We start from the raw sequence: 24,928 nt of genomic DNA, 5'->3' as shown, positions 1-24,928 counted from the left end.
TGGTGTTGTACATTCTATGGGCTTTGACAAATGTATCTTGCCATGAATGTATCACAATGAATAGTTTCACTGCCTTAAAAGTCCTCTGTGCTTGAGCTATTTATCATACCCCACCCCTTAACCCCGCCACAAACCCCTAGCAACCCACCCTTTCTGTGGTTTGCCTTTTCCCAAATGTCATAGGTAGTTGGTACCCTAAGATATGGCACCTTTCCAGATTGGCTTCTTTCAGTGAGTGACATGCAGTTAAGGTGCCCCACCTGTCACCCCGTGGCTCCCTCTCTCTCTCTCTCATTTTTCTTTTCAGTGCGAAGAACATTCTGCTGCGTGGATGGAGCCCCGTCTATCTGTCCATTCACCTCCCGAAGGACATCTTGGTTGCTTCCAAGTTCTGGCAGTTATGAATAAAGCTGCCGTAAACGTCCAGAAGCAAGTTTCTGCGTAGATGGAAGCATTCGACTCGTTTAGGTCCATCAGTACCAAGGAGTTTGAGGGCTGGATCGTGGAGGAAGAATGCGTTTCATTTTGAAAGACACAGCCCACGTTCACAGAGCTTCTGAAGATGGTCGCTGAGAGCATGTCAGCATGCTGAGGAGTTAAGCCAAGGAAGGAGGTAGAATTCAAAGATGCCGGCAGGGAAGATGTGGCCGAGACCGAACCTGACCTCCACCCTCTTAGAGCTGACGGCTGGTCCTGAGAATTAAATGGGCATGAAACAGACTCACAGGAGGGAACCATACACATTTATTTCCCACAAGTTTTACCTGATCCAGGGCGCCCTCCTAAGGAAATGAAGAAAGACCCAGAGAAGTGGCAAAACCTAAACTCTTTTCTGTTGGGTTTGAACACAGAGAGGCGATTGTGGAAAAGGACCTACACTATGTGGGGAGGCTAAGGAGGTTGAGAATTATGTTGAACAAGGTCTGTTTGCACAGAATTCTCTCACTCTCCACTCTCTGCCCTTGACGATCGCAATGTCACTCTCCTTCCAGCAGAGGGAAGGCGTCTTCCTGGGGGTGGGGCGGGGGGGGGGACATTTTATCTTCTGCTTCCAGGAAGAAAGAGGAGAAGGCTCAGAACGCCCTTCTGCACCTGCTGTATTGGTGGCGGGGGGTTGGGGGGGAGTTGTTTTTGCTTTGTTTTTTGAAGTGTCCGTAGCTCAAGACAATATTCTCGTTTCCTTTACATCTAAGTCCTTTACCTTGGGTTAGGCTTCTGACAAGAGGAGGGACACATGTTTCTGACATGACGGGCTAGGCAGGCAAGGAGGGATAAGATGGGTGCGGGCCTGTGCCTGTTCTCTCCTCATGTGTTGGGAAGATGATTCTGCTCTTGCCAAATGGGATCTAACTTCTCCATGAATGATCTAGCAAGATATCAGCTGAAAAGAGGAAGAGTAAAGGTCAGTAAAATATGGAGAAGATCGCTGATAGATGCTGGGGTCTCCTGAGCAGTGATTTCATCAGAGGCACATGCACATCCCTGGTCTCTGAACCACCATGTTTAAGGCCGATTTGGTGTGTAGGCCATTTTCAATGTACGGTGGTACCATCAGGCCACTTTGGGGTACTGTCTCCGGCTCACCTGAATGGTGCCGTCGTGCCCACATAAGACGGGGCTCACCCGGGGTTGGCATGGTGCCAGAGAAAGGGAGACAGCGGTATGTCATTGAGCTTCAGGTATTTCTAACAGAGTGGCTCTCTGGAGAGGTTGAGGTAGAAGGAGGCCAGCTGGATGTCTGTCTGCTTGTTTGTTGGGTATTAGGGGGGAGGGGCGTGTGCTGTTTATTTTCTGGATGAGGCGAAAGAACTCTTCAAATGCAGGTGTTTGTACAAGGGGTCTGGCAGGATGGGAGGGTGGGGCTCGGTCCATGTGCCAAGATATCTAGAGAATCTATAGTGGCTCAGACTCAGGCCTTTTCTCATAAACAGGCAGGGAGAGGAGTTGGCTTTGTCATCACAAAGCTAATTGGCACCACAGTAGTCACGATAGAAGGTTCCCAGAATGAATTGATTTGCAGGAGCCAACACACACAAACTGGAAAAGCATTCCTCATAACCAAGGCCAGAGAATACCTGTGGTCCAAAAACCTCTTGAAAATCAATGTTCTAAAAAGAGGGCAAACACATGCAATTCCACTGAGAGGCCATGCATATGGCCAGTGTATGTGAGAGGTGCTCAGCCTCTCAGATGAGGACACATGCAAGCATAAGCACTGTGGAGACAGCTTTGGTCACCATCACACTGGCAGGTTTCTAGTCTGGTGACCGCCAGCCCAGGGGACAAAGTGAGGAAGAAGAGGCCCCAGCAGATCCCCTAGAGGGACGAGTGACCAGACACTCCTCTCTGGGAGAACCGTGTGCAGGACCCATCAAAGTCCCACAGGTGCGACCCTTTACTAGCAGTGCTGATTCTTAGAGTCGATCCCACTACAATCCCTGCACCATTTTTCAAAGATGTCATTTCAAGGATACTCGTCACAGCACTGGCTGAAACAGAAGGTGATCGGAAACAACAGTAATGTTCATGGAGAGGGGGTGGGATCCATCAGTCCTGGTCCACACGGATGAATGGATGCTGTGCAGCTGGGAAAGTGGTTGCAGGGTCTCTACCTGATGACAGGGGAGAGTTCAGGGTTTATATGTGGGATGCATGTAAACCAACCATCTGCACCCAGGATCCCATCTGTAAGATTGCATATATGTGAAATCAACATAGATGTAAATGAATCTGCTTGTGTGTGAGAGAGAGAGAGACAGAGATAGAGACAGAAGGAGAGACAGAGCCTGAGAGAGAGGCACCAAGCCATTCATGACAGTCACCTCTGGGGGTGGGATTTGCAAAGCTCTTCTCTTCTCCCTTAGGTGATATTTCAATTTTTATAATGTATTACTTTAATAATTTTACAAAGACTAAAATCGTATGTCGTGTGATACATTTGTATTCATCTATGGAGTAACTAAAGTACATTATTTCTTTTTTATTTTTAAAAGATTTATTACAAGGACAATAAATATTTATGACAATAATGAATTCTAAAGGAATTAAGAATTAAGTAAATAACAAAGGCTTTTGGTGACTCAGTTCCAGGCCAGCTAGGTGGCAGTACACGGCAGGGTTGGGGCAAGTTTCTCCAGGAGGTTGTGTATGTTCTGAATCAGCATTCAGTAGAAGTGAGGAAAAAGGTGGATAAGACTTGTACAGTGATCTGATGACATTGAGAAAATGCAAAAAGACTTGTACACTGAAAACAATAGCTTGTTAAAAAAAAATAAGATAAAATTCTAAATTTCTGGAAAATAATCCCATAGTCAGGGGTCAGAAGGCTTAATTCTGTTAAGGTGGAACTACTCCATGAATAGATCTAAAGAGTCAAAAAATTGCTACCAAAATCCCAGGTTATGTTTTGCAGAAATTGACAACCAATCTAAAATTCATGTGAAAAATGCAAGGGGCTCAAAACAGATCAAGGAATCTTGAAAAAGAAGAAAAAGTTGGAGGTATGGAGAGTCAGGTGGAACCCCACGATTGGTATAAAGACAATTAACCCTGAATATACTTGACATTCAACAGATACAGAAAAAAAGCCTTCTGGGAGTTCCCCTTATCTGAATAAAAGCAGAAACTTTTGAGAAATGACCACGGCCATAAATTCCTTCTTCAGGGTGGCTTCTATTCCCGGGAGAGAGACCAAAATAAATCTACCATAAATCCCTTCTGTGAGGTGTTTTATGACCCTGAAGAAGATACAGAGAACACTCACGCATAGACAGATAAACATGATCACAAACTTTCTTATAACCCGCTGTTTTCCAAAGAACTCGTTAGTCTCTCCTGAAGAAACCCATCTGTTCTTCCCATAGAAGCCAATTCTCCCCTCTCCCTTTCCCCTATAAAGTGAGGTTTACAATCCTTTAACTCTCATCATTAACACGCTAGTTACTTTTTTGATTGGTTCCTGTGTGCCTAGAAATAAACCTTTCCTCTGTTCATCTACTCTTTATTTCTTTGGCTGTCTTTGGGAGAGACTCTGGATCATGGGGGCTGCTCTCTTTTCACCTTCTTTAGTGACACCTTTTTGTCCATGGTTAAGCTATAAAAAGGCTTATTGGTTTTGAGCCACATATGGAATAGGTATACCTTTGGAGACCTCCTGGAAGGAAATAAAAGTTCGATACTGCCAGGAGAATTTACTGGTTTTCCTGGCCAAATACATAATGAGACAATATTTGCAATGATATTTTTTTTGAGTCTCACCCTAAGACAAACATCCTATGGAACACTCTCCATTTTGAAAATTCCTGGCTAGATGATGACTTGTCATTGGAGACCCAGCTCAGAGGTCACCTCCTCTATGAAGCCCTTCATGATCCCCACCCCCCCCTACAGCCCAGTAGTGACCAACTTAATCACTACTTGAGGAGTGGGATCCGTGTGTCATGCCTGAGCTGACACTGGACGAAGTGGAAACGCAGGATGTGGAGGACGAGACGCGGCTCAGGGCTGGGTCTCGGGCACAGGAAGGGGAGATGGAGAGAAAGGGGGAAGCAGAGGTGCCAGGGCCTGGGTCACGGCAGGAGGAGGGGAGCCCAGGGGTTCCCAGGGTCCCTCCTGTCACTTCCTGTATGCAAATCCTTCCACTTTTGCCAAAGATGGGATCATGCCATTCAGTAGCTCTCACCTACCAGTTTCTGCCAGAAAAGCAAGGAAGAGTTGGCCCAAAAAAGGGGCTGATCATTTTACATTCAATTGTATAAATTAGGCTGCTGTAAGTTGTAGCACTTTGGAGCGGAAGCCCATCAAAACCTTCCCAGATCAGTGCCTGCAGCGTTTCTCCCTCCAGCCAAACCTCCTTGTGGATGGAGACCACAAAGCTCCTTCATCCTCTTAAAGAATCCGCATAGAGAGCCTGGGAGGGTGGCAGACACATTAAAGTTTTCTCCACTTTTTTTTTCTCCATTAAAGCTGAGTGTGTTGAGGCAACCAGGTCCCAGCCCTCCTGCCGTCTTGTGCTCACCAGGACAAAATGCCATCTCTCCAACTATGTCAGCGGGTTACTATTGCCAAAGATTGCTTTTCTTTATTTCTCTTGTGCAGTGCTGTCTCTATTTGATCCACCCAAACCTAAAGCACAGATTTTTAAAATCATCCATAGTGAAAGAGGGATTCCACATTTTGCTCTGTACATGTTTGCACCGTTTGAATTTTTATAATGAGAATATATGTGTTGATTGAGGACTTCAAAACAGACAAATAAGTGAAGCAGGGAGAGGCAGGTGGGAATGGGTTGCCCCTGGACAATCTGGTGCTAGGTCTCCTGGGTCTGTCCGCATTCACATCATCTTGATGCTTCAAGGGGGCTGATGCAAGCCGTAATATTTCTGATACTTTTTCAAGAGAAATTATCTCTGACTTGAATTCAAATATTACAGGCATGTTCAGGCCATGTAGAACAGAATGCCCAAGCTGTAATCAAGACCTGATTTTAAGTTGTCTTGTCAGCACTATAAAGAAGATTTCAGGGGACTTCCCTGGTGGTCCAGTGGTTAAGAATCCACCTTCCAATGAAGGGGATGCAGGTTCAATCCCTGGTCAGGGAACTAAGATCCCACATGCCACGGGGCACCTAAGCCCACGTGCTCTAGAGCCCGCACACCACAACTAGAGAGAAGCCCATGAACCACAACAAAGAGGCCATGCGCTGCAACGAAACATCCCATGTGCTGCAACTAAGACCCGACACAGACAAATAAATTCTTTAAATAAATTCAAACTTGTTTAGAGCAGCAAGGTTTATTTCATATTAAAAACTTTCAGCTAAATACATCCTAGGAGTCACTCCAGCTTCAGGTGCCCCCATGAGGTCAGCTGAGGCCTCTGTGGGTCCCATATCACAGCGCAATTTCTCCCTCCGCCCAACCCTGCCTCCTTCTCATCCCTTCCCTTCCACAGGTGTTGATACAAGACCTCTGCCTGTAAATATCCTGCATGTTCACCTTTGAGTTAGTGAGACCATGCCCAGTAGGACTAACAGAAGCTGGCACCGTAACAGAAATCCTTGAGTGTGTCTCACAGAGCAGCAGATAAGGGAACAGCTTGTTAGAAGCTCCTCTGCGTGTAACTTGCCTTTACTGATTAAGGCTGCTGCCCAGTGGCAGCAAGCCAAACCCCGAGACGCTGAGGTTTGCAGCAGAGAAAGGGTTTATTCACGAGGCAGGCAAGTGAGGAGACGGGAAAACATTGGGCCAAATACCAAACTTTCACTCCACCATACAAAACACTGTTCAGTGTTCATTCAGTAAAGGTAACCCTAAAACTTCTTTTAGCTCTCTATAAGATGCTACCTATTCCTTCATCAAACATATGGGCAGGTTCAAATTCCTTAAATTTTTATTGTCCCCTCTATGCAGGACCAACCACTGTGAAAACTATTTTGAGTATTTTTGCATCAATACCCATGAGGGATATTAGTTAGTAGTTTTCTTTTTTTTCATAGTACCTTTTTCTGGCTTTGGTAACAAGGTTATGATGGTCTAAAACCGTGAGTTAGAAGTGTTCCCTCCTCTTCAATTTTTAGGAAAAACATGACAAGAATGAGTATTAGTTTTTCTTTAAATGTTTGGTAGAATTCATCAGTGAAGCCATGGCTTTTTGTGTGTGTGGAGATTTTTTTATTACTTATTCAATCTCCTTACTACTTATGGGTCTATTCAGATTTTCTATTTCTTTGTGATTTAGTCTTGACAGGTTTTGTGTTTCTAGGAACTTGTTCATTTCTTCTAGGTTATCCAATCTATTGGTGTACAATTGTTCATAGCGTTCTCTTACAATCCTTATTTCTGTAGAACCAGTAGTAATGTCTCCACTTTCATTTCTGACTTTAGTAACTTGGTGTTCTCTTTTTTTCTTACTCCCATCCAGCTATAGCTTTGTCAATCTTGTTGATCTTTTTGAAAAACCAACTTATGGTTTCATTGTTTTTTTCCTATTGTTTTTCTGTTCTCTATTTCATTTATCTCTGCTTTAATCTTTATTATTTCCTTCCTTCTGCTGGCTTTGTGTTTAGCTTGTTTTCCTTTTCCAGTTCCATAACTTGTGAAGTTAGGCTGTTGATTTGAGATCTTTTTTTTTTTACCACAAACATTATAACTATAAACTTCATCCCTTTGTGGTCAGAGAAGACACTTTTTAAATCTATTGAAACTTAATTTGTGGGCTCACATATGATCTATCCTGGAAAATGTCCCCTGTGCACTTGAGAAGAGTGTACGTTCTCTTGTTTTGGGCTGGAGGGTTCTGTGTCTGTCTGCTGGCGCTAGTTGGTTTATTAAGTCCTCGATTCCCTTGCTCTTCTTCTGTCTGGTTGTTTGACCGATCATTGTGACTGGGGTACCGAAATTTCCAACTATTACTGTAAAACTATTTCTCCCCTCATTCAGTCAGTTTTCACTTCATATATTTTGACGACCTGTCATTAGGGACATAAACGTGTATAACTGTTATGTTAAACCTTTTATTAAGCCTGTGTTAGAACTTTTATTCACATGTAATGTCCCACACTAAATCTCTCCCAGACTGAACCAAGAGGGGGTTGGACCCTGCTCTGTGCCCAAGTGCAGCCTGAGCCCTGCTTTAACAGCCCCCTCCTGAAGGATCCCCATCGCCAGAATTCACATCCTACTACAGCATCAGTCCCTGGAGGCCAAAGTTGTCTCAGACCAACCTATGGGGTGCAACTCAGATTTGGCCACCACCTCGGGGATGCGAGTCAATGTCCTTCCATTTGCTTCGAGCCACTGCTGGCTTCCACCTGTGGCATTAGCCACGCAGGCCCCAGCCTTCCAAGGCCAAGCTCACTCACACTGGGAGCAAGCGACCTCAGAGTTCCAGGCGCACCCATCAACCAAGAGCACATCAGCAGAGAGCAGATTTTTCACGTGTAAATAGGCTTTCTCCATTTTGTCTGCTGAGTCTAGGAAAGTGGTAAATAGGCAAGAGGTTCCTTTGTCCTCAAAACTAACTTGGAGGGTGCTAATCATATTTTGCTGTGTCAAGCTTCTAATGGGAGCAGTCAAATAACTATACCGAGGAAAAAAGCATGTAAATTTAACCTGTGAATTCCATGAGTACAGGTCACTAGGTGGGATTAGGAAACGAAGATCTTGGGCTCTCCTCATGACTCCAGCAACAAGTATTTGTGTTTCCTTGAACATTTTTCTCCCCTTCAACCCTGAGGTAACATCTGAGGGTTATTTTCATGAAGAGTGTTAATAGCACTGGTTAAAGTCTTGTTACAAACGGGCACACAGGGCTCATGAAAGCCTTCCAAAAACAGGCATCATACATCCTTATTTCCAATCTTTATATTGGGAAAAGCCCAGTAACCACATCAAAACTAGGAATGCACTTGATTCTCATGTTTATATTCTTATTTAATTTGTGCTGTTTAAAAAATTGTCCAAAACTTGGAACTAAGGCAAAAGAGTGATTTCACAGCTTTCTCTGTCATGTCTGACTGGGTAAGGATTATTGAGTGTTTGATCTATTATCTCTTTTTGATTTGGACCCACACACATGAAGTTGTATGCTAACATGTAGATTTTTGTATAGTAGAGCTGTGAATGATTTCTGTCCGACAGGAAAGACAAACTCAAAGGTTACAGGTTTACTGCCCTGTATTTAACCACTTTTGTATCTAACTAGCATTCTTTCTTCTATGGCTATATATTCTCAGTCTTATGAATTCTCTTTGAATGAGCTTTATTCTTCTCTTATTCCCTTGAGTTAATAAATCTCTGATATGTGTTCACTTTATATTTGTGTGAGAGTCATGTTTTTAACCTTTGAAAGTATACTGACATTCACCAAAGTTGTACTCCTCATTAAAATACTAACATCATTTTAGTTAACGTTATTTTGCATTATTATAAATTAAGTAGGGAGAGTTATCTGTCTTGTTTTTATTACTCTTAAAGTGGATAAGTTAATTGTATTCGATCTATATTATAATCTGGGCTGCTTTTATTATTTCTCTTACAGGAAGCATTCCTTAATTTATGTCTCAGTCATTTTTATAATTCGTCACATGTATATTAATGCACTAGTTTGAACTGAACAACTGTCTTTTTTTCTGACAGAAAAGTCAGTCTGATTTTGACCACTTCATTTGACAACGTACACAGGGTTTGGGTTTGCAATCGTGATTCTGTGTAGGTTTTGAGTATGTGCAGAGGCTCAATGTCATTATCCTTTATGCACATATGACAAATGACAAAGCCCAATGCCATTTTGGTTGTGTGTTGGGTCCTCATCCCCAGAACTGTTGTCACTTCTTGCTGCAATTTTAGTTCACCTGCCTCCACCAATTCATTCCCTTCTTCAAGTTTGGCACATGGAATCTAGTGTAAGTTGAGAAAACACCCAGATTAGTTATTAAAAAGTATGTGTTAAGTAGGAGCCTTAAACTAGATTGTGTTTGAAAGCCTGTAAGTCCTCATTTCAGTGGGTTGTGTAAGAGTTATTTCTGCTTTCTTTGCATACTTTCAAGTTTAGGGCACTATTCTGAGAAGCTTTAAAATACCAAAATTTCAATAATTGGGAGCTCCGTTTGTGTTATTCATCTTGAAGTATTTATATATTCTAGAGCTACAATAGCTTTGTTTACATTTCAATTCCAAAAAATGGCAGGTTTTTTGGTGTTTTGTTATTTTTTGTTGTTGTCTATTCATAAAGAAAACATCAATGAAAAAGACGCAGAGTTACTGCCCCAGCACAATCTAGATATTGGCTTCCAGAAGTTGCCCTATGCTAGAGGCTTGTGCAGAGTTCAGCTGGAATAATCAACTCATTCTAACACAGGAGAAGAAAACAAAGTAAAGAACTTGTTCAAACTACAGCCTGCAGCCACAACGAGCCTTGTTTCTAAAGGTGAATTTCGTAACAGAAGGTAAAAAGGCCCCAGAGGCTTCTTAAAGGAAAGGAATCCAGAACTCCGGCACTCCAGCAGTGCCCTCACACGCCACAGTTGCCTCTAGATGGAAGGGACTCCTTTCTGCAGATGGACTAAAGGAACAGGTACACGTCTACACATTGATATTTCACTGACACATCACTCCAACTGATCTTCACCAATGGCAGAAATAATAAACTGATATCTTGCTAACAGTCTCTGGGCTCTAACCAGTTCTTTAACTGGAAATTGTATGATACGGATGACAAATTAAACTACCTTTCAGGAGGTGGCCTCACAAGTAACAATAAAAGACTGCAACAACAATACAGGGTTGCAAGTTATTTTGGTAACGCTGACGTAACAGCAACACTTACAATAAAATTAATAAAGACTTTTAAAATAGATTTAAAATAAGAAAATCAGCACTCCATCTATTCCCAAGCTGAATTTCACAACATAGCTTCATATTCAAGATAACAATCTCAAAAGTTCTTAAAATATAAAACTTGATCTTCAAAGAAAAGATCTCATTTCTACCTTTAAAATTTACAGCTTTAAACGTGTTTTTATTTGCATTTTTATTATTAAAGCTTTAGATTTTTTTGTTTATTGGACATTTATGTTCTTCTTTTCTAAATAATCTGTGTCCTTTGCCTGTATTTCTAGTGGCATTTCAACTTTTATTTTTTGACACAGAACTTTTTCATAAGTTAAGAGACAAGAGTTCGTTTCAGGGTTGGGCCTTGGGGGATGGGAAACGTTTGCCTAGGTGAAGACGAATGGTGTTCATTTATTTGTGGTCCCGTCACCCATTCCCCCTCCCTCTCCCCTCCCAGAAGTGAGTTTACAGTGTACCTGGGCAGGTTCTCTTCAGCCCTGGCGGTGCCTCCATCCAGGAGTCCACGCAGCTCAGGTAAAAGATAACTGAAAATTGTAAAGCCTTTAATTTTGTGGAAGGTCTTCTTTTAAAGTTATTAAATCTAGGGCTTCCCTGGTGGTGCTGTGGTTAAGAATCCGCCTGCCAGTGCAGGGGACACAGGTTCGAGCCCTGGTCCTGGAAGATCCCACATGCCGCGGAGCAACTAAGCCCGTGCGCCACAACGACTGAGCCTGCACCTTAGAGCCCATGCTCCGCAACAAGAGAAGCCAACGCAATGAGAAGCCCGCTCGCCCCAACTAGAGAAAGCCCGCGCGCAGCAACAAAGACCCAACACAGCCAAAATTAAATAACTAAATTAAAACCAGTCAAAAGTATGGATCATTTTGCTGCAAAAACCTGAAAATTTCCTAGAAAGCACCCCAGTTACTATTTAAAGTTAGACTATTTCCAGGAATTAAAAGAATGCAAGGTTTTAAATTTGGCGTGAAAGTGAGCATAAAACAAAAAACATAGGCATAGACCAGAGGTGCCTGCAAGTGAGGTAGTGGATGCCGTTGGCTCCCACAGGGAACCTGGCGGCCAGCCGTTTTCCTCCCTACGCAGCACCGTCTCGGCGGGGCACTTAAGTGCTCCGGAGCTGTTAACTTTAAAGAACCCGGCCAAAGACAGAAACAAATCCCAAACTCAGAGCGGCCGGGTGGTCCCAGGCCGCGGCTCGGACCCGCGACCCGGCGGGAAGTACAGGTACGGCCACCCTGCCTGCCCTCACCGTCCACCGCAGCAGAGACAGTCCCTGAAGCCCGCCTGCTCACTGTAACTTCTGGGGCGGAGCCGGGGCGGGCGCGTCCGGGGGGCGGAGTGGGAGCACGCGTCACTTCCGGGGGCGGGGCGGGCCGCTCAACAGACCAGCGCTCTCTCCACAAAGCGGCGCTCCGCGACCAGCGATCTGATTGGTCTTCGCGGGAGGGCGCGCGGCGCCAAACTCGCTTCCCGTCAGCCCCCTCCGGCCCATTCTGTGGCCGCGCACACGTTCGCGCGCCCGGAGCTCGCGCCTGCGCCTCGTCGCCATTCGGGAGGCCGCCGCGCCGCAGGGCCTCGCGGAGCCACCTCGGACCGCGAGCCCGGCCTCCCGCAGTCCTTCCCCGCCTGGACGCCGCCCGCGGCCCACCGGTGAGAAGCGGGGCGGGCAGGGAGGGGCGTCGTCTAGGCCGCAGTCCCGAGGAAGCCTGGGGCGGCCGCCGAGGAGGGGCCCGGCCGCTGGCGCCGGCGGAAGGACCCCTCCCCCCAGAGCCGCGGGCGGGGTAAGGCTGCCGGCACTAGGGGTGGGAGGCCCTGCGTCATCCCGTGGAGGCACGAAATGTTTTGTTTAAAACCGCGCTGGGAAGGCGGGACCCGGCCCCGCGAGGGTCCGGTCCTGGAGGCAGTTTTCTCTGCCGCCCTCGGCTGCGTGGGCTTTGTCATCAGTGCTGTTCAGAAGTCGACGGGGTAACCCACGGAGGGGGAGAAATGTGGTGTGCATCTGATAACCCAGCAACAAAAAGCTGTGTAAAATTGGGCAGAGGGCTTGAGTGGGGGTCTCTCCCGGGAAGATGTGCAGATCGCCAGGCAGCACATCAAAGGATGCTCTTAGCCGGCAGAGTTACGGAAAGGGAATCCAGAACGAGATGCCGCTTCACACCCAGAGTGTTGGTTTGGACGTGGAGAAATTGGAACACTCCTGCACTGGTGGCTGGGAATTAAAATGGAGCGGCCATCAGCTGTGGAAAAATGGTTCAGTGGTTCCTCAAAAGTGTCAACATGGAGTTGCCCATGGTCCAGCACTTCCCCTCCTAGGTGTGAACTCCAAAGAATTGAAAGCAGGGACCCAGGTACTTGGACACCAGTGTTCAGAGCAGCCTTCTTCGAAGCAGCCAAAAGGCGGTGACTCTAAATGACCATCAGCAGGTGAACGGGAAAAAGTTGGAATGCTGCTTATCCTTAAAAAAGAATAAAATTATGATACATGATTCAGTTTAGACGTGCTAAGTGAAATAAGCCAGACACAAAAGAGCAAGTGTTGTATGATTTGACTCAAAGAGGGTATTGTTGAACGGGTATAGAGTTTCTGCTTTAGTAACAGTAACATGTTATTTGTTTATCGGTTGTAACAAATCTACCGCACTAATATAGGGTGTTAGTAATATGACAGAGGATGTGCAGGGGAGGAAAGGAGGTATATGAGAGCAGAGAACTTTCCGTTCAGTTTTTCTTTAAACCTAAAACGTCTCTAAAGTTTAATAATTTTTAAAAAATCAGCAAGGATGAAGAGCCGTGCTACTGTGTATATATTAATAGAGCAAATTAGCTATAGACGTGCTCTGCATATTGAGGTACATGGGAGAGCTGTGCGTCAAAATGTTTTAAAAGACCAACGGTGCTAGATGTTACGAAAGAAACTGGATGGGAAATGGAAATAGGCGTGATACCATATGGTAGAACTTCTCTGAAAAATACAGGATGGTGGACTGGCAAAACACTCGTGATTAAAACTTATGTTTTTTAGACACAATATGTGGTCTGTAGAGGTGAAATGTAGGATGAGAGATTTTTATTAACCTGCACAATGTAGAGTTACTTTCATAATTAGGCTAAGGAACTCTGAAACTTAGGGGGGAAAAATGCTATAATCTGGAAGCTGGAAGTAATCTCAGTTTCTAGCCTCTACCCAGCAGCTGAATTCTGAACTCAATTCTGCAACATCCCCATGGGGAAGACATCATTATTGTTACAGCAGAGATCCAGAGTGAGGAAATCAGGGTCTTCTGTTGCTTTCTTTGACCTAACTGTTGTGATCTTTAACAAGTCACTTCTCTCCCTCAGCATCACTTTTCTCAATTATAAAATGATGCGGTTGGACTTAAGTCCTCTGAGGACCCTTCTGGTCCTGTACTAATCATTGACTCCCAGTTATGGAGGGCTCCTGCCTGATAGCGCAGCTCACTCTACTCCATGATTGAGTGCTTGGAAAACTTTATGTTGAGCTGAAATCTCTTTTCCTGCTGGCTTCCGCTTGTTTTTGGACAGCTTGTGTATTATCCATAATTCTTCCTCTTTTGAAGTTAAGTGTCGGTGCTCACAAATGACATGTTTTTAAAGACTTCCTACCATTCTGTTTGCTTTCTTTTGCATCTTCCCACTGTTTGGACTCGAGATCTTAAAGTGTCCTTCCTGCCCAGAGCTGGAGACAGTGATCCACTGGGATACTCTGCCCAGTGCAGTTCACTATAGTCCTATGTTTTGTAATTGATATTTGGATTCTAAATGTTTGATAAATTTCATCTGTCTGATTTGGGCCCATTTACTGGCTTTTCAGGATCTTACTAAATTCCAGTGTATTAGGTTGGTCAAGATATTTGAGGAAGAACCTGGATAGATAGCAGAACATGGTCTGCTATGGTCCTTCATCAGACGCAGACTGCCTAACCTTGAGCAAGTTATTAATGTCTGGGTTTGAGTTTCCTCAACTATAAGAAGTTCTAATTGACAGAATAGCCTGTAGTCACGGCAGGAGTCTTCTGAGTGCTTGTCATGTTAGCTGAAGTTAAATGATGGGTTTGAGAAGGGTTTGGTTGGGTGAGGGTCAGGCATTAATTCCATAGAGGATCATTAAAATAAAATTCAACAAGGATGGCGTCGTGGATAGTATCTACTATAGTCTTTGGTGTCGTTTCATTAAAGTTAGTGTCCAGGCCTTGGATTGGACCCCTCTTGCTATTGGAAGGGGCAGGGTAGTGAGGGAAATCGGCAGAATTCTGTTACAGAGGGCACAAATTTTCACAGAGAAGTAATCTGGATTCCCCTTCCCTTGTGTTTCTCAGGTCCAGCTGCTCATCTTGTCCTTCGTGTACTACACACTGTCTTCTGTGGTTTAGTCGAAAAGCCATGTAGACTTGCCTACCCTTTGAAGGCCACTTTTAAGACTTCTAGTAAGACAGTTGGTAAGTCTACTAGGGGAAAAGCATGTTGGTCTGTATTTCTTCCCCATTCTAAAAGTACTTGTCCTGGATTTATATTGTAAATTAAATATACAATATTTAATAACAGTATTGTACCAGCATTGCTTTGCATGTATTGTTGTGTGCTTTTAACATTTCTTTCTAACGTTTAAGAGAATATTTTATGATGAGTATGTTTTTGAAAAGTGCTTGGAGTTCTTGAGGGAAAACTATAAAAGCATACACACCCATATATATAATGATGCATGAACGTGTGCTAAATACGTTAGTTACAGAATCTGTTTTAGCAGTTGTTGGATACCCATGCTAAGAAGAGCATACCAGATGGAGCTGGTGGGGAATAGAATAGAGCCCAGAATAGCATCATACACAAAACTTAGTAATTGCTAAATAGAACATTACATGTCATTGGTTACATGTGTAATCAATGTTGAGATGACTGAACTATCCATTGGGGGTCAAATATAGGCTGGATCACAGAGGATTAAAGATACAAATGTAAGAAAAGAATGAAATTGTCATAGGGAAAATATTGAGTGATTAAAAAATAATGGAATGGAAGGCATAACTTAAAACAGTCATAAGGGAAGCACTTTTAAGTTTTTAATTTTTATGTAAACCAATTGTATGTAGCAAAAAAAAAAAATCGTAAAGTCGAGACAAATAATAAAGTGAGAAGATAGTTTCCATAAAAGGACTGACTTCTTTCACATACAAAGACTATTTACAAATAATTAGGAAAAATGGGCAAAGCACATCCTAGAAAAAGAAATACACATGGCTGGGCTTCCCTGGTGGCACAGTGGTTGAGAGTCCGCCTGCCAACGCAGGGGACATGGGTTCGTGCCCTGGTCTGGGAAGATCCCACATGCCGCAGAGCGGCTGGGCCCGTGAGCCATGGCCGTTGAGCCTGCGTATCCAGAGCCTGTGCTCTGCAACAGGAGAGGCCACAGCAGTGAGAGGCCCGTGTACCGGAAAAAAAAAAAAAAAAAAGAAATACACGTGGCTAATAAACAAGGGGAAATATTCAGTCTTTGTCATTAAACTACATTAAAACACTAGTGAGATATCAGTTTTCACCTAAGAAGTAGAAAGGATTCGAAGTTTAATGATACTCTGATGCTGAGGGAGCTGGGGAATTAGTCTTCACATCAACACTCTTGGTTGGTGTGTAATAGTACAACAACTTTTTGAGAGTTTGGTAAAATGTCAATTTCAATTGCAAATAGCCTTTGAACCAGGTAATCCATTTCTAGGAATTTCCCTTTCAGAAATACTCTCACATTCAAAGGAAATTCAGTGCTTACTCTGTATGTAAAAATATCCTAGAAAATGCCTTCTAATTCAACAGAATTCCTGAAACCTGTATCTGCCCTTATATAGAAACACAGAAACCTGGCCCAGTTGTTTCCAGAATCACCAAAACATGTACCTCTCACTTCCCTGGAGTCTGGTCCTGTTGTTTCTCCTGAGCCACAGACACCTTCTCTTCCTTAAATGAGAGCTCGTTGCATAAAAATATGCTTAATATCTCATTTGTGTAGAATGTGTAAACATAGACATTCTCTTTGGTGACACATAAGTACAGTGGCTACCCCTGGGGAGTGATACTATGTGAGTACCTTGTACTGCGTGAATGAGTATGTTTTTAACTGTGAGCTTCTGTTACTTTTACCACCTTAATAAGGCTAGCTTAAAAGTTTAAAAGTCTTGTTTTCTGGCAAGCAAGTTGCCTCAAGTGTGTCCTCCATCTGAATTGCCGTCTGTGGCACACTTCATCGCATCATTCAGGATCTCTGCTTGAGTGCCCTCCTGTGCTGCCCTCCACATTCTTACCTCCCCAATTGATATAAGCACCATATTGCAAGACACGCCTTTAAACCCAAGCGCCTGGAAAAGCATGGGGCACAAAATAATTAATTTATTAAATGAATGGATAAAGTATATTAGGATGTATAAAACATTACAAGATATGTTGACTTTTTTTTAAAGCTGTCTTTTCATGTTAGATTTAGTTTAACAAGTGCTTTCTGAAATGGACCTAAAGTTTCTTGCTCTGCCTTAATAGCCTAGCTTTAGCTTTGATATTTACTCAGCTTTGCGTACTGACAGCTTATTGATTCGTGGTTTTAGAGTCAAAGTGTAAGGCACATGCAATAGATAATTCTGGAGTGAAGCTTGGGTCCCTGATAGTCCTGTAACCTGGGTAAGTCATTTCTTTGAACATTAATTTCTTCATCTGTAAAGGAAAGTAATATTTGAGTCATATTGTTAGGAGTGTTAAATGAGATGATGTATGTAAAAATAGCAGAGTTCCTGGGACTCAGTTTAAAATTATTATTTTTCCCATCTCTTCAAAATCTTTATAGAGATATTATCTAATAAATACATGTGCCATTCTAGACTTATGCAAGTATAGAATGGACTAGAAACAGCATTTTATTCAAAAATGTTCTCTGAAAATCATTTATTTCTGCTTTATTGCAGCACTGTTTTTAAAGAATATAGTCGTGTATGTTAGAAAAATGGAAGTATTCCAGGAACTTCGTAAGCCATCGGCACGTTTGGAGTGTGACCACTGCAATTTCAGAGGCACGGATTATGAAAATGTACAAATCCACATGGGTACCATCCATCCAGAATTTTGTGATGAAATGGATGCTGGTGGGTTAGGTAAAATGATATTTTACCAGAAAAGTGCAAAGCTATTTCACTGCCATAAATGCTTTTTCACCAGCAAGATGTACTCTAATGTATACTATCACATCACATCCAAACATTCAGCCCCAGAGAAATGGAATGAGAAACCAAAAAATCAGTTAAACAAAGAAGCAGATCCTGTGAAAAGCCCTTCTGTTCCTGAACACCAGAAAATGGCCTCTAATTCAGCAGAACTCCTGAAACCTATACCTGCCCTTTCCATAGAAACACAGAAATTTGGCCCAGTTATGTCTCCAGAATCACCAAAACCTACTCCTCTTACTTCCCTGGACTCTCAGAAACCTGGCCCTGTTGTTTCTCCTGAGCCACAGACACCTTCTCTTCCTTCTCCCGAGCCTCCGAAACCTGCCCCTGTTTCTTCTCCTGAACTTCCAAAACCAGTCCCTCTTGTTTCTGAATCTCAGAAACCAGTCCCTGTTCCTTCTCCAGAACCACAGAAACTTGCTCCCGTATCTCCTGAGCCAGTAAAGGCAACTCTTACTAATCCCAAACCCCAGAAACACTCTCATTTCCCAGAAACATTGGGGCCACCTTCAGCCTCATCTCCAGAGTCACCAGTTCTGGCTGCCTCCCCTGAACCTTGGGGACCATCCCCAACAGCGTCTCCAGAGTCTCGGAAGCCGGTCCGGACTGTCTCCCCTGAGCCAAGGAAGCTGTCCCCATCGGAGTCTCCTGAACCTTGGAAGCCATTCCCTGCTGTGTCCCCAGAGCCTCGGAGACCAGCCCCAGCTGTGTCACCTGGTTCTTGGAAGCCAGGGCCACCTGGGTCCCCCAGGTCTTGGAAGTCCAGTCCGTCAGCATCATCAGGACCTTGGAAGCCAGCTAAACCTGCTCCATCTGTGTCTCCTGGACCTTGGAAACCAATTCCTTCCATATCACCTGGACCTTGGAAACCAACTCCATCCATGTCCCCTGCGTCCTGGAAGTCTTCATCAGTCTCACCTGGTTCCTGGAAATCTCCCCCCGCATCTCCTGAGTCATGGAAGTCTGGCCCACCAGAACTCCGAAAGACAGCGCCCACCTTGTCACCTGAACATTGGAAGACAGTTCCTCCAGTGTCTCCTGAGCTCCGTAAATCAGGACGTCCCTTGTCTCCTGAGCTTCGCAAACCAGGCCCATCACTGTCCCCAGAGATCCGTAGTCCAGCGGGATCTCCAGAGCTCAGAAAACCCTCAGGGTCTCCAGAGCTTTGGAAGCTTTCCCCTGATCAGCGGAAAACTTCTCCTGCTTCACTTGATTTTTCTGAGTCCCAGAAAAGTTCCCGTGGTGGTTCCCCTGATCTCTGGAAGTCTTCCTTTTTTATTGAACCTCAGAAACCTGTCTTCCCTGAGACCCGGAAACCAGGTCCTTCTGGGCCATCTGAGTCCCCTAAAGCTTCCTCTGATATCTGGAAGCCTGTTCTCTCTATTGATACTGAGCCTAGAAAACCTGCCCTGTTTTCCGAGCCTACCAAAACAGCCTCTCGTGCTTCTCCTGAACCACGAAAACGTGCTCTCTTTCCAGAGGCCCGGAAACATGCCCTTTTCCCCGAACTTCCCAAAGCTGCTGTCTTCTCAGAATCTCAGAAGGCAGTTGAGCTTGGTGATGAACTACAGGCAGGTGCCATAGACGATCAAAAGTGTGATGTTTTGGTTCAGGAAGAACTACTAGCTACACCTAAGAAACTCTTAGAAGACACTTTATTTCCTTCCTCAAAGAAGCTCAAGAAAGACAACCAAGAGAACTCGGATGCTGAGCTTAGTAGCAGTGAGTACATAAAAGCAGATCTGGATGCGATAGATAGTAAGGGCCAGGAGTCGAGCAGTGATCAAGAGCAGGTTGACGTGGAATCGATTGATTTCAGTAAAGAGAACAAAATAGACATGACTAGTCCAGAGCAGCCCAAGAATGTACTGCAGTTTACCGAAGAAAAAGAGGCTTTTATCTCTGAAGAAGAGATTGCAAAATACATGAAGCGTGGAAAAGGAAAGTATTACTGCAAAATCTGTTGCTGTCGTGCTATGAAAAAAGGTGCTGTTTTGCATCATTTGGTTAACAAGCATAATGTCCACAGTCCCTACAAATGCACAATTTGTGGAAAGGCTTTCCTTTTGGAATCTCTCCTTAAAAATCATGTAGCAGCTCATGGGCAAAGTTTACTTAAATGTCCACGTTGTAATTTTGAGTCAAATTTTCCGAGAGGCTTTAAGAAACATTTAACTCATTGTCAAAGCCGGCATAATGAAGAGGCAAATAAAAAGCTAATGGAAGCCCTGGAACCTCCACTGGAGGAGCAGCAAATTTGATTTTTAAATACAGTGTGGATATTTGCTCTACAGAGTTGTCTATTGAACCCATTGTTGAAAGTATAGTTAAATAGCCTAGTTGGATCAGTAGATGTTGACATGTATGGTGTACTGTGTCTCAGTAGTGTTACAAAGCATAAGCGTTTGGTTATTTTTTTCTTGATCTTTGTTTATGTGGTTGTCGTGTAAGTCAGTAAATTCATATTGTATATTCCAGATGGGTGAAATTAATTTCAGTATATTTGAATAATATGAAGAGGTAGGCATTCCATTTAACAATCAAGAGCAAGTTGTACTCAATTTAAAACATCTAGTTAAAGTGTATCTTTTTGTGCAACTAATTTCAGACATTGGAAATTATTCGTTAGAATGTTTAAGAATTAGGCATGAAAATTTTGAGAAATTTTGTTCTCAAGTATTTTCACATCATAAAAATTATTTTAAAGTTTCTATTTGGTCATATAAAGTTATTTATAAATCTTGAACCCCTTCTAGGTGTTTATTAACTTTTATATTATGGAAGATTGGAGTCTCAGGGTTGCTGATTTTCTGCTAAAAGAGGGGAAATTGAGTCCGTTTAAAAAATAGTTTGCAGCCTTCTCCTGTAGGAAACTGAGAAACATGAGTGCGATTTTAGGCCTTGTCTTTAGTTGTTTCCTTTGGAGTCTTCCATTCTGGACCTTACCCCAAGATCTGGCCCTTCACTTCCCCGTGAGCTCAAACCAACAGATGATCCTTATTTGCCAAATGTGTCAGGGTTGCACCTCCTACTCCTGGGCCTTCCGCACCATCTGTCGGGGCTTCAGACCAGGGTAAGGAGCAGAAATGAAAGTCTTCCCGATTCACAACAAAAAATTTTATAAATAGACGTTACTGTTTAAGAGTACATCAGTTTTGTGTTTTTCACAGTTGTTACTGTAAATACCTTGTGCCTGTTAATGGATTATTTTATTCTAAAATATTTTGTCAAATGTGTATCAATCAAATTAAAAACAAAGGCTTTCATGTTAGCAACATATTCATGTGTGTTTTCTTTTGTGTAACTTTCATTGTATGATACCAAATTCCATTATTCTTTCCTATTTCCACTTGTTTTTAGCATACTAATTTTCATACCTGGAGCAGCATTTTCTAAGCTCGGTTTTCTCAGAGTTCTGTGGTCAGGTAGGTTAAGGGAAACACTGTACAGTCATCCCTTGGTGTCCACAGGGAGTCAGTTCCAGGACCCCCTGCAGATTGCATATAACCTACGCATGTCCTCCCATATGCTTTAAATCATCTCCAGATTACTCATAGCGCCTGATACAATGTAAATGCTATATAAATAGTCGCCAGCAAGTTCAAGTTTTGCTTTTTGGAACTTTCTGGAAATCGTTTTCTGATATTTCTGATCTGTGATTGGTTGAATCCACGAATGTGGAAACCAAGGATACAGAGGCCTGGCTACATTAGGCTCTCTATGAAAATTCTCATTAATCCACATTAGCCCATTAAAGGTCATTTAATCTCAGTGGTGGTCAGTCCTGAGTGCTTCATTTAAACAATGGGAAGCATTTAGTGCCATAAGGACTCTGATACATAGCCGGGGTTGAGATACTGGCTTTTATCAAGGTGTTCCCAGACACTTGAACAAGGAGCGCTTTATTCATGGCATCCAAATGCATATGCCAATTGGGAAGACAATGTTTAGATAATACTGGGAAGATCTTACAAGCTTCAGACCTGTCACTTGTTTGGAGAGCACAGTCTGGCAGGCAAGGTACTGGTTGATGGGATTGTTGGTTTATACTGGGCACCTTGACAACAAGCTTCCAGTTCTGGAGTTTGCTTCTAGGCATGATGCCAGCAAGTAGGAGAGGTAAGATATCCTGGCTATATCCGTCTTGTATACTGACTTGATTAAAATTATGGGTAGAACAACGGGCCTCCAGTGCCCAGACCCCTTTTGAAGCCTGCAGTCAAATCAACCATGCTTGAGCATATGTAACAACATGCAACAGATTCTTAGGACTTCACACTTTTTGGTGCAGACTTCTCACAGAGTCCTTCCTATATCTTTGCTCAAGGGGGAGCTAACTAGATCGTACGACTTGCCATCTCACGGTGGTTTTTTTTTTTTTTTTTTTTTTTTGCCGTACGTGGGCCTCTCACTGCTGTGGCCTCTCCCACTGCGGAGCACGGGCTCCGGGCACGCAGGCTCAGCGGCCATGGCTCGCTCCGTGGCATGTGAGATCTTCCCGGACCGGGGAACGAACCCGTGTCCCCTGCATCGGCAGGCGGACTCTCAACCACTGTGCCACCAGGGAAGCCCTGATGGTGGTTTTTTAATAATATTTTTATAAGATAGAGGGTATTAACGCTAGGGTAAGCAGCAGTGATGCATGTGTAGTCTGGGCATTAAGGCCTTAATTTTAGACCAAAGCACGATGTTCTCGGCTCACCTCAGTTGTGGCTTCCCACTTTTTTCTCCTTTTACCTCTAAGGTCAAGGGTTAGTTAGCTGTGCCCTTACTTTAGAACCTGTTTACGTTCTTTTTAATCGTTGGTAACTTTGCCTTCTATACAATAGCATCCCTCACTAATCAATATGACCCACTCTGTATCTTTTCATTTTCTTATTTACCTATGAAATTACAACTTTCTAATGACTCCCCAGTGATTTTACATAACATGAAAGGGAATAAAAATTACCGTACCATTTTTACACAACGTTCATGGCCTTGATGCCATTATGTTCTAGGGAGCCAATGTCGTTTTCATTAATTTGACTCTGAGTACGTGAATTGTAATGTGTCTGTGTAGCAGGTGCTGCTTTTGTTTTTAATATTGGTGTAGATTCCATAGCTTTGTCTTGGATGAAGACAGACTGATGCTTAATCAAATCTGATCTGCAAGCATCACAAAATGAAGGGTGCCTCTTTAAGATGAATTACACCCTTAGACTAAAAAAAAAAAAACCGGAAATTGTCTCCTTTCTCAATCTAGCTCTTTCTGTTCACATGTAATTTTGATCAGTCACTTCCTGTTGCTGCTATACATTGCAGGAAATTTTGTGGCTGGAAACAATGCAGATCTGTTAAAGTTACGAAGTTCACTGGGCTGAAGTCAAGGTGAGAGCAGGGCCGCATTCTTTCCTGGAGGCTCTAAAAGGAAACTCATCCCCTTCACTTTTCCAGCTTCTAGAGGCCACCTGCACTGTCCGCATGATCCCCTTCCTGCATCTGTGAGCACTTAGCATCTCTGAGCCTGCTTCTGTTATCACATGTTCCTCTGACTCTTTCCCTCGTACACTTAAGGACCATGTTATTACATTGGGCCCCTAGATAATCTAGGATGATCTGTATCTTATTAAAGTCAGCTAATTAGCAACCTTAAATCTCTGACATAAAGACTACCACACTCACAGATTCTGGCAATCTTGTACTTTGGGGGTCATTCTGCCTTCCACACCTGGGCTTGAAAATTGGGGTTTTGATTCCTCTGCTTAGCCTATAGCAAGCCAGGTTGGGTTTCTTTGGCAACATGTCTGTTGCTACCGCCTCACTGGTCTAGGCCCTCATCGTTGGTGCAGTAGACTGCTCCATAGTCTGGGGCCTCCAGTATCAACCCCAGCCCACCCTTTACACACCAAAATAAGGTCTCAATACTGATTGTGTGTTGCATTCTTTATACGAAATTACCCCTTAAGGTACAGTTACTTAAGGCCTTCCATTGGCAAACCACACCTTACTCAATAACCTTCTCAGCCCACCGCATAATACTTGGTCAGTTCTTCCTATTAAAGTCCTACCCCTAGTAAGCCTGGCACGGTTCTCTCCACCTTCATTGCAAGTCTACTATTGCAAGACTACTTTTTTCATTTTATGAATTGAGAAAAAAAAACCTATAGGACTGATTTGGACCTAATTTAGCGTTAATGCAACACGGGAATGCTATTTGTTGTTACAAATACCCCACACCGGATGCTACATTCAACCCTAAAACTGAAAATGCTGTTGGAATAAAATATGACATTTCAACCCCTTTGATCCTGATCAACTACCAGCTTAGCTGGATTGAGCATACTTTGAATTAACTTTGCTTCTAACACCCACTGATCTCTTGTAAATGTTTGCCATGGGCCACACGGAGGATTAGATGAAGTGGATGGGAAGCCTACTAAATTCTTACTAGATTTGTATAAACGGAAGAGTTCTAGGTCAAGTGAACAAAATTCCAACTTGAATCATAAAAACAGTCATGGCCCCTCAGTCATTTCCCGGACTTGAGCCAGTTTACAGACCTTGAATGAAGGGGAGGCTGGGTCCCCTTGAGCAAGGATCCCAGTACACTGCCAAAAATGTATACCGTTAACCTTTTTCCCAGCCTTGCCCAAAGGTACAGATGGCCATTTACCAGGGTGGCTGCACTGGGCAAAAGGAACTAATCAGACCCTTCAGGAATGCCTGGACACTGGTTCTGAACTGACACTGATTCCAGGAGACACCAAGCATAACTGTGGCCCTCCAGTCAGAGTAGGGGCTTATGGAGGTCAGATAATCAATGGAGTTTCAGCTCAGGTTCATCTCACAGTGGGTCCAGTATCCTCAAACCATCCTGTGGTCATTTCTCCAGTCCTAGGATGCATAATTAACAGTAGACATACTCAGGAACTGGCGGTATCCCCACGTTGGTTCCCTGACCTGTGAGGTGAGGGCTATTATTGTTGGAAAGGCCAGTAGGAAGCCTCTAAAATTGCCTCAACCTAGGAAGCATGTAAATCCAAAGCAATCGGGCAGAAAGGATTCTGGGAAGATGGTGGAGTAGGAAGCCCAAGGAATCTGTCTCCCCACCTAGACAGCAACTGTACTGGCGGAATTCATCTGATATAACTATTTTGGAACTCTGGAGTCTGTTGAAGGCTTGCAACTTCCAGGGGAAGAACTGGACAGTAAATTGTGGTTAATTTTGGTCAATTTTGGCTTTTCACAGAGTAGCAGCTACTTGTTCCCTACCCACAGCCATGCAAGCATCTTGCACACAACTTGCAGGAGCTAGTGTGGGTGAGAAGGTCCCCGTCTTGCAAATACCGAGCATCTGTGCTTTGATTTCTAGTT

At 43.5% G+C, this 24,928-nt stretch overlaps 1 protein-coding gene across 2 annotated transcripts; it reads left to right on the top strand.

The window, feature by feature from the left end:
- The first annotated feature begins 11,862 nt into the window (after positions 1-11,862).
- CHAMP1 (chromosome alignment maintaining phosphoprotein 1) lies at positions 11,863-20,843 on the top strand. 2 transcript variants are annotated; one of them, XM_032611627.1, is made up of 3 exons: positions 11,863-12,002; positions 14,690-14,809; positions 17,315-20,843. In XM_032611627.1, exon 3 carries the CDS (start codon positions 17,353-17,355, stop codon positions 19,831-19,833), a length of 2,481 nt encoding a protein of 826 aa, XP_032467518.1. In that variant the 5' UTR covers positions 11,863-12,002; positions 14,690-14,809; positions 17,315-17,352; the 3' UTR covers positions 19,834-20,843. The 2 variants fall into 2 exon arrangements, with proteins under 2 accessions (XP_032467518.1, XP_032467519.1); XM_032611628.1 differs by lacking the exon at positions 14,690-14,809.
- The last annotated feature ends 4,085 nt before the right edge of the window (positions 20,844-24,928 follow it).

This window comes from Phocoena sinus, chromosome 18 (assembly GCF_008692025.1).
Source record: "Phocoena sinus isolate mPhoSin1 chromosome 18, mPhoSin1.pri, whole genome shotgun sequence".
Taxonomy (NCBI): Eukaryota; Metazoa; Chordata; class Mammalia; order Artiodactyla; family Phocoenidae; genus Phocoena; species Phocoena sinus.
This window is presented reverse-complemented; position numbering and strand designations above follow the sequence as displayed.

Excerpts from the sequence above, each read along its gene's own strand:
- CHAMP1 (XM_032611628.1), top strand. The coding sequence starts at position 17,353 with ATGGAAGTATTCCAGGAACTTCGTAAGCCATCGGCACGTTTGGAGTGT.